The sequence below is a fragment of the Brassica oleracea genome, chromosome C8 (assembly GCF_000695525.1).
Source record: "Brassica oleracea var. oleracea cultivar TO1000 chromosome C8, BOL, whole genome shotgun sequence".
NCBI lineage: Eukaryota > Viridiplantae > Streptophyta > Magnoliopsida > Brassicales > Brassicaceae > Brassica > Brassica oleracea.
Genome location: NC_027755.1, coordinates 7,560,646 through 7,571,211, shown reverse-complemented (window position 1 = coordinate 7,571,211; position 10,566 = coordinate 7,560,646). Strand labels below are relative to the sequence as shown.

The 10,566-nt window shown below is 35.5% G+C and overlaps 1 protein-coding gene across 1 annotated transcript; it reads left to right on the top strand.

The window, feature by feature from the left end:
* The first annotated feature begins 3,446 nt into the window (after positions 1 to 3,446).
* LOC106312347 (protein SENSITIVE TO PROTON RHIZOTOXICITY 1-like) lies at positions 3,447 to 5,913 on the top strand. The gene is made up of 3 exons (XM_013749833.1): positions 3,447 to 3,764; positions 4,011 to 4,069; positions 4,226 to 5,913. The coding sequence occupies exon 3, from the start codon at positions 4,252 to 4,254 to the stop codon at positions 5,740 to 5,742; it is 1,491 nt and encodes a 496-aa protein (XP_013605287.1). The 5' UTR covers positions 3,447 to 3,764; positions 4,011 to 4,069; positions 4,226 to 4,251; the 3' UTR covers positions 5,743 to 5,913.
* The last annotated feature ends 4,653 nt before the right edge of the window (positions 5,914 to 10,566 follow it).

Sequence of the window (10,566 nt, the reverse complement as noted above, 5' to 3'; positions counted from 1 at the left end):
TTCCAATTATGGCGATCGTCATTCCCACGAATGTTAGAATATTGGGGGTTAATCGTTAAGCTGAAATATAGACCACATATAGTTTGGGAATGTGCTTTGTAATAATCACTTACTGTTATGGACCCATAAGGTGGTAATGACTCTTCAAAACATGAAAGCATATATATATTGGAAGGGACATTTTATGTAACACAATTAGAAGTTGATGATTAGTCTATATCCAGATGTTAGCATTTGCACAATGCAACAGCTTACGCATATTCCACCCATGGTGGCTCGATAAACTTTGTGACACGTATTTTCTGGTGTAGCTTTGATAATAAATGAAAGGACTAGACTTGAATCGGAAAGTAAATGTTTTTGAAATATGGAAGGAAATAATAATAGCCGTCAAAACATCATCGTTCATGTAATTAATCAACTTTCTATTATTAATATTTTTATTATTATTGTGTTTGTATTTAAAGACGTAATGAGATGTGGTTATTTCTCCATACTCTATGGTAGAAACATTTGGTAGTGAAGTGGCGCTTATCGTGTTTTGGTATTAAGGTTATTAAATCAAATTATAAATGATTATTTTCACTTTGTCTAGAATGCAAATATTATCGAGAGTTATAGACACTACCAGAATTAGAGGTTCCACCACTTTTAATGGGTGTAATCATCCTTGTCCATTTTGCCCCCAACACTTGATTCTTGTTTCCTTCATAAGAAATCAAAACCATATTTGGTTTTGAACTCTTCTCCTAGTAGCTAGTATCGACGGCCACCTTTTTCTTTTTCAAAATTGATCCACGCTATTCCGTTTATCTTTGGCTTTGTTTGAATTTTTTTTATTAATATGCTAAAGATTGTTAAATATGCTAAATACATTAAACATGTTAGTCAAGATCGAATCGGAGATTAGAGGCTCATATGTTCAATTTATTGGAGGGACTAACATACTTTCATATTGCTTATATTTAGAGAAAGTTTACACTTTGATCAATAACATACATAACCATCATAAAGTGTACTAAGAGTATCTCTAGAGACAAGTTTGACAAAACTTTAAATATGAAGTTTAGGGTATTTTCTAAAAGATAAACTCCGTATTTTCCTTTTTTCAAAACAAAAATAAATAAATCCAATTTTTATATTTTAGGTTATACTAGTTTTTAATATTAATAAAAATAAAATTTATACTAGAAAAGTGTTATAAATAGTAAAACATGCATATTTAAAAGCTACGGTGAACATTATAGATTATTAAAATGAACATTACATTAAATGATAACTAGAACACACATACTAAATCATAAATTATAAATAAAATATTAAAAGAGTCAATAACTATTTTATATTTTTATATATGATTAATTAATGAATTTAAAAATAATATATATTATTTTTTGTTATTACAGATAGGTTATAAACTAAAAATGATTGAATATGATATTTTTTATATCTAAAATATTAATAAAATATAAGATTATGAAGACTAAAATAGTAATTAATAAAACTATTTGATAAACATATAATTAAAACTTTTTATAATTATAAAAACTTAAAAATATGAAGTTTTGAAACCGTTTGTTTGACACTAAAGATGACAGTCTTAGTTAGCTCGTAAGGGCATCTGCATTAGTAAAACTTAGGAGGGGTTCACCAATTTAATTTTTTATTATTATTTTTTTTCGTTTGATTTCTTAAAAAAAAAAACGTAAAAAGCCCAACCAATTGCAGACCGCCACGCGTCGTGAGGCCCACGAAATAGTTGTGAATCCGTCTCTTACGCGTGAACCTGCAAGACCTTGTGTTCCTTTTTTTGTTTTGGGAAGCGTGTGAACCTGGGTTTAAAACCCTCCATGTGGATGGCCTAAAGGGGGTCTGGCATATGGGGGTCTTGTGCTTGCTCAATCAACGACCTATTATATTTATTAGAATCTATTTTGTTATCACATACTCTAATTAAAAACAATTCCTTGGTTTTCAACTTTGGCTTTCCAGTGAGTGCATGAACGAAACGAACCTTCGTGGCAGGTGACTCCACGTGGCAGATGTAATTGCACTTTGAACTTGGAGGAGGTTCCTCACAATTTAAGTAACTTTTTAATTTCTTTTGTCGTCTACTAGTTAAGTAACTTTATCCTCATTTCCCGACGTACAAAAAAAACTTGGAAAATTTGTTCTTAGGCCAAAAAAAAATAATAACTATGTCCCAGTTACGTTAATTTTTATTTTATATTATTTTTACTTCTAACGTTATTTAATTTTTTAAAAATAAATCAAATAAATATTTTTGCAAAAAAAAAAAGGAAATAGTAATTAATGATAAAATACATATATTAACTTAGTGGTATTTTTTTCCAGCTCTAGAAATATTTAAATCATAATTTCAGATTTTGTTTGATAAAAAAATAGAATTGGCGTTCTACGAAGTAAAAAATAAAATCAACTTGTTTCATTAAATCTAATATGTTTAGAATATGTAATCTACGTAAATAATAGTAATATAAAAATATTTGGATTACATATTCCGCGTTTAACTTATCGCTCTAAAATCGATAAACATCAGAATTTGCACATTACTATAAATCTAAAACCCGTAGAAATAAAATCTACACATTACTATAAATCTAAAACCCGTAGAAATCGAATTCAAACATGTTTACTGTATTTTACATATAGTAGAATACAGATTCTACGAATAAGGATAATCAGTTTCAAAAATATGGGAAGAAAATATTTAGAAAAATTCAATTTTCATCTATGAAAAATCGAAAATAAAATTAAAATATATCTAAATATATTATAATATATTTTATTAATTTTTATTATTAATTTTAGTTATAATAATATTTTATTATAATATTAAATATATCTAAATATATTATAATTATTTATTAATTGTAATTACGAATTTAAAATTAAAATTTTAAAAGTTTTATTACCATTTTGAAAATAATTAACCTAATGAAACATAGAAAAATGTGAAATTAGTTTAATAGGACATAGTTATCATTTTTTTAACCTAAAATAACAATTTTTCTGAATTTTTTTTTCTAAAGTAGGTTTTTCTTATATTGCTTGGAATTTTCGGTATATTACAAAACTGTATAAAAATTAGTTCCCAATCTATTTAAGAGACGAAGAGTTGTTATTTTATAAGAAAACTACGAGTTACCTATGTTTGTTTCTACGTGAAACTTTTACACGTATAATTTTTTTTTAAGTTAAAAAAAAACTAATTTACAAAAAAAAAAATAGTCAAAAGAAACAAAATTTAGCAAAAAAATCTATTGGCCAATATTAAAAATGTATTGGGTGTTAATTAATGATTAGTTTCAATTTCGAGTTGCCAAGTCAAAATATGTAAAAGAAGCGCATGGAGAATGGAGAGAGAGAGAGAGAAATAAATAAAAATACGACTACTTATTACAGAGGAGAGAGGACTAGTTGCAGATTGGACCCCACCACTCCTTGTCTATTTTTACTTTCCCATAAATCAACGGCTCCGGTTGTAATGTCACAGTGTTTGATGCGATAAAATGCATGGTAGCCGTCAGATGGGGCGGATGCTCATAAAAATGCATCTCAACGGCTGAGATGAATGCGTTGACTTTAGTAGGAGTAAATCACAAAGTGGAAGGAAGGAAGGAGATTTTCGCTAATAAAAAGACGAACCCCGCTCGAGCTCTGCTTCCCTCTTCCTCTCTATCTCTCGATCCTTCAAAGCGGCCATTGGAGGTCTCGAAGAACCATTTTAAGCTATACTTCTGGTGAATCTCTCTCTCTCTCTTTTTCAATTTCTTTACTTTCCGATTTGATTCGTGAAGCTTGTGCTTTGATCGTGTTTTGGGTTGAGAAAGCGTTATATGATTTGGGCTTTTACTTATTGTCCGCGGCGAGTGATGATCCATTCGATAAAAGTTAGGATTTTTTTTGTTTGACCGTGTATGTTTTTTTTTTGTTTTCTTGTGGATGTTGTTACGTTACGTTACGCGTAAGCTTATCATCGTTTGCAGATCTCGAGATTCGTGCGAGAAGATAACTTTCTGGGGAATTATTTGACTCTCTGCTTAAGGTAAAGTTTGGTTTGATTCTCTTACAATATCTTTTGTCTCTGTGTCCTAATTCTGATTCGGTTACAAGATTTCGTGTTTGACTCTCTCCTAAGGTTTTACTTCTCTGTAATATCTTTTGTCTCGTGGTCCTAAGTTATTGATTTGATGATCCGTAGGGTGACCACAAGATCTTGACGAAAAAATGGAAACAGAAGATGATCTTTGTAAGAACAACTGGGGAGGCGCATCTTCTTCTTCGTCTTCCAAAAGGCGTGAGCAGGTATGCTTCACGTCACAGCACAAGTGGGAAGATGCTTCTATCTTGGATTACGAGATGGGTATGGAGGAAGAGCCTGCTTTCCAAGAAAACAGCAACAACAACAACGGTGGTCAAGTTAATGTTGATTTCCTCCAAGGCGTCAGGGCTCAAGCGTGGGATCCGAGGACGATGCTGAGCAACTTGTCTTTTATGGAAGAGAAGATTCACGAGCTCCAGGATCTTGTTCATCTGATGGTTCGCCGAAACGGGCAGCTTCAAGGTCGTCAAGAACAGCTCGTTGCTCATCAGCAGCAGCTCATAACCACTGATCTTACTTCCATAATCATACAGCTGATTTCAACTGCAGGTAGTCTTCTTCCATCTGTTAAGCATCATAATATGTCAACAGCGCCGGGTCCATTCACCGGTTCAGCCTTGTTCCCTTATCCAAGGGAGGCTAATAACCTTGCTTCGCAGACCCTAAACAACAACACTTGCGAGTTCGATTTGCCTAAGCCCATTGTTGTCGAAGAGAGGGAAAGCCATGTTGTAGAAGAACATGAAATGAAAGACGAAGATGATGTGGAGGAAGGAGAGAATCTTCTTCCCGGTTCTTACGAGATACTGCAGCTCGAGAAAGAGGAGATCCTCGCTCCCCATACTCACTTCTGCACCATCTGTGGCAAAGGTTTCAAGAGAGACGCTAACCTGAGGATGCACATGAGAGGGCACGGAGATGAGTACAAAACTCCTGCTGCTCTGGCTAAACCCAACAAAGAAGCCGCACCCGGGTCTGAGCCGATGCTGATCAAAAGATACTCCTGCCCATTCCCTGGTTGCAAACGTAACAAGGATCACAAAAAGTTCCAGCCGTTGAAGACGATTCTATGCGTGAAGAACCACTATAAACGCACCCACTGCGACAAAAGCTTCACTTGCAGCCGCTGCCATACCAAGAAATTCTCTGTCATTGCCGATCTCAAAACCCACGAGAAGCACTGCGGGAAAAACAAGTGGCTCTGTTCCTGTGGCACTACATTCTCGAGGAAAGACAAGCTGTTTGGTCACATTGCTCTGTTCCAAGGACACACGCCTGCCATCCCACTTGAAGAGACGAAACCTTCTGCGCAGCGAGGGAGCTCTGCTTGCGAGAACAGCAACAACAACAACAACACAGGAATGGTTGGTTTCAATCTTGGCTCTGCAACAAATGCTATTGAAGAAGTCGCACAGCCTGGATTCATGGATGGGAAGATACGTTTCGAGGACTCGTTCTCGCCGCTGAGCTTTGACACGTGTAATTTTGGAGGGTTCCATGAGTTCCCACGACCCATGTTTGATGATTCAGAGAGTTCATTTCAAATGCTTATTTCAAGTGCCTGTGGTTTCTCTCCCAGGAATGGTGGTGAGTCTGTTTCAAATACTAGTCTTTAAATCATTTGCAATATATGATTAAGCTATCTAAGTTGTTCTTGGCCTTTTTAGCCTCTAGGCAGCTCCTTTTCTGTCTGTAATTTGTTATTTTCTAGAATAATATCAGGAGAGCAAAAAGTGGATTTCCTTTTCTTATGTCATGTAATATAAGAAAGTTTAGTTTCTTTTTTCCCCTTACCGTTAACGGTTCACTTTGGTGGAACCAACTGTTTACAAACAAATTTTAGAAAACGAACTCTTTGATATTTATGGAATATACCAACAAATTTGATATAGCCTAAAGGTGTTACACCGTTAAACTAAAAGTATGCAACTACAATGACGATACACCACGTACTAACGAACTAGATTTAAGTGAGGAAAAACTTGCGATCACTTCTTGAGCATGATTGTGTTGATCTCCAACGAGTTCTAATTTTGAATGGTAAAAAGAAAGCTTCAGTTTTTGAATATCATCTATGCAAGGTTGAGAAAAAACTTGACAGTACTTCTCTTAATCATTGCTTGTATCTCTCTCCATCAGCCATTCCTCTTGAATCTGTACCCTCACATTTCAATGATAATTTTTTTCTTACGAAATCGGAAAAATGTCTTACAAGAGAAGTATCGATGAAGATATTGAAGCCCAAAGAAAAGTCCAACCTCATGATCCATAAGAAGCCTTTATAACTCGTGTAACTAGGATTATAGATTCATATACATATATATATATGTCGTTATATGTTCCGAAGTTGGAACCTTAGCTGCTACAAGCAGCTTCTCCCTATCTCATTTTGAAATACAATTAACGTATGTTCTGTTCTTGAAGTCAAGATTATAGTCTCTCCTTTTATTTATATTTCTTGCACTCAAATAAAGCTTTAATAACCTATTATGTTTCTGTTCAAGTAAAGCTCTTTGAGCATTTTCTATATTTTAATCATGGTATCAGAGCTTCAGTCGGTTCATGGGTTTATCTTGCCTCTTCTAGAACTTCCGCTCAAGCTTATCAAGTTAGCTTCAACTTTTCATGGTGTTTGGTTTCTGAAGGCGAAATCCAAAGAAGGGAAGAGACTTTCTGCAATGGTGTTGCAGATCTGTGTTGATACGACAGTGAGGGTTACAGTCCGAGCTCTACTCTTTCCATCAGAGTCGCATGGTAACAAAAGTCAGAAGCGGGGAATCCAATCGAAGAAGAAGAAGTTGGGCTCCAGCAACTCAACATGTTATTGGGCTATCCAAATAAAAGCCCAAATGCAAAAAAAAAGTGGAAACGAAAAGCGTTTGTTTCCCACTTCACCTTTCAACGACAAGAGCAGGGGAAGTTCTTTCATTTCTCTTCATCAGTGCATATCTTCTGGTATGTTATGAATGATTTAGTGCTATAGGCTTGGAATCTGAGAGCTAAATGATAGGCTAGTCAATGGATGGGTAGTAGAGAGTTGTAGATTTTTTAGTAGTTGTGGGGACATTCTCCTTTGTCAGAAGTATTTGTTGAGTTAAACGGGCTTAAGGAAACCCGAACTCTTATTGAGAAAGAAAGGTCACAATGTACCTCTGATTGAGATCGACTAAGTTCTCCAAGTTCAAGAGAAACCTCTGAGTGAAGCCATGCGATACTCTCCAAGTATAGACCAAACAATCTCATACTGATCTCTATCTCTGTGATGAAGTGAGCAATCTACTTACACCTCCATGGGATCCTTCTTACTACTCTGCTCCTATCAAGTACAACATGTGTTTCAAACTGAGCTCCGTTGAGATCCACCTACGCTAAGTTTGCAGGGGAGTATTGAAGCCCAAAGAAAAGCCCAACCTCATGATCCATAAGAAGCCTTTATTACTCATGTAACTGGGTTATAGATTCATATATATATATATATATATATATATATATGTCGTTATATGTTCTGAAGTTGGAACCTTGGCTGCTACAAGCAGCTTCTCCCTATCTCATTTTGAAATACAATTAACGTATGTTCTGTTCTTGAAGACAAAATTACAGTCTCTCCTTTTATTTACATTTCTTGCACTCAAATAAAGCTTTAATAAGCCATTATGTTTATGTTCAAATAAAGCTCTTTGAGCATTTTCTACATTTTTATCAGAAGGGAGAACCTTTTCAGGGCAAGAACTTGATAGTTTCTTCTCAGCATATTTCGTAAGAGCATATGGTCTTCCTAAGGTTCTTACAGCGGCATAGTAGACTCTCCAGAGAACCATGTTCTCTCACAAGTTTCCTCGCTGGTTTTCTTCCAAACGCCGGGACTACATGCTGAATCCCAGAAAGTCATCACCAGTTGTTGTGATCTTATACTCAAACTTATGTGAGAAGCATAAGAATGTAAATGGGATACTTTATATTGAATGAAAAGAGGTTTACAAAGAAAAAACACTCAAGAGACTCTCTCTCTCTCTCTCTCCTTGCTTACAATGATCCAAATGACATCTTCACCTTTACAAAGTTATTAGATGCTTAGGTCATCCACACTCTCACCGTGACTATAAACCTCATGTGCTAATGTCTCTGAATCAGCACAACCATTATTTCTCATCTCCTTTTAGAACCTGCCTATAACCTTGCCCCTCAGGCCCTCACATACCCTTTCCCCCTGGGCTTCCTTAGACATTTGGCGCTTGGGCTTTCCTGCGAGAGTACTTGCAAAGGACAGGAAGGTAACATGATTCAAATGTATCAATACCCCGATCAACGAAATTGACCTTGTCCTCAAGATCTAAAGAAGGAAACTGTTTGCTGATTGTAATCTTCCACTCCCAAGTATAGTCATGGGCTGATATCACTTTCCACTTAATCAGTACCTATGCTTTCTTAATAGCTGCGTTGATCCTTGACCCCTTTACGCTTGTTTAGTAGCTGCCTTGATCCTTGAACCCCCAAAAAGCCTCTGACTCAGCAACAATCAGCCGAGAGATCTGAAGTAATAGCGATTACCTCCGGAGAATCTCCTACAAATTTCTATAGCTGAGAGACATGGAATGTGTTGTGAATCTTCACCTCTAGAGGTCACTTAAATCTACAAGCGACTGTCCCACTCTAGCTTCCACTTCAAACGGCCCATATAACCTAGCTGCCAATTTCTCATTCATGCATCGACAATATGGTTTGATTTTCAAGTAGAACAAATCACCTACCTCAAACATAACCTCACATCCCTTTCCATCAGCTTTTCTTTCATAGCCTATTAAGCTTTATGTAAGTGCTCACGTAGTAAGGCTAAAGCTGCATATCTCTCTAAGAGTTGTTCCTCCAACTCTACGTTGGATGTAGACCCATTTTTGTACTTCGACAGGGATGATGGATTTCTTCTATGCAATGCTTTGAAGGGAGTCATTGCGATGACTGCATGGAAAGAAGAGTTGTAGCTCAATTCAGTCTAAGCTAAGTACTCATACCAAGTTTGGGCTTGTCACTAGAGAAACATCTCAAATATGTTTCCATTCCTTGGTTGGTAACCTTAGTTTTTTCATCGGACTGAGGGTGGTATGCTGTACTAAGACACAGTTTGGTACCAGACAGACGAAATAATTCCTTCCAAACAAGCTAGTGAAGACCTTATTACGATGACACGATGGTGCGACAAGAGTTTTATTACTTCCTGAATGAAGACAACCGTGACTTCAGTATCTGTGAAAAGATGACCCGCCATGATATTCTCAAATTGCCCTAAAACAAACTTTCTCAAATAACAGATTGATTGCAGTACTTAGTGATCGAATCCACAAATATTCAATTTTTCACACAATAGACTTTGATTTCAGATTAAGATAGGTCAAAAATATAAAACAATTGTAAACCGAACAAATAGAAGATAGATCTAGGAATGTCAAATAGGTAATCAAAAATCAGATAAATAGTTGTTAAGGATTTTATTAGGCTCAATTCCAGAACTCAAATTCAACAAGCAAGTAATCCAGCTCTCGCATGCAATTACTAATCAGATGTCTAAATACTGTGGTTCCAATGATTGTATATGAATTTAGGAAGATTGTTGATCGATACTTCTTTTAAACAAACTTTAAGATCCAACTCGATTTGTTCACTAAGTTATCTAAACCAACTCTCGTATGTGCCTAACAACTTAGCTCAACATGATTCGTTTCAGGTATCGGTCACACTCTTGCGCTATTCCAATTATCATATGATTAGGTTTCTAGATGATAAGTCACACTCTCCTGCTATTCCATCACTATAGAAACAAGTAATAAAATTAATCTTGGTAAAGGAAACCATAGATTTACCCTAGCAGTTGTATCAGTCACAAGTTCATAAAAACCCTAGATAATTCCTAAATCTATCAGGGGATCTACTCAGACATGATACAAGAAACAAAAATAATAGAATAAATAGATGTGATAGAAATCAATAAAAAACTAAATGAGTTCCAAGAGAACTTTGAAGGAGTTCCTCTCTTTTCCCCTAGCCTAAAAGAAAACCTAAAAGAAAGTCTAAAATAAAAGCATACCCTCCAAAATTACTTAAAAATATATATATAGGGTTTAGACATGTTCTGGGCTAGTTGATTCTTGATAGCTTCCTCTCGCGAGTCAGACGGACCACCTTCATGTAAAACATGCATAACTTTTGATCCACGATCCTGATTGACCTTAAACTGGTGGCATTGGAGAGCTAACTCAAAGCTGTATCTTGTGTAAAAATATGATTTTAATTTAACTGTCGTAAGTCTTCCATACATAGCTAAAGTTTTGATGCATCTGCACAGCTTTGCATCTTAAAACGCTCCAAAATCTCCAAAGTAACCCAAAACGTACCTAAACTCGAAAAGATTCGAAAACAGACTCAAAACACTATACTGGACTATAAAT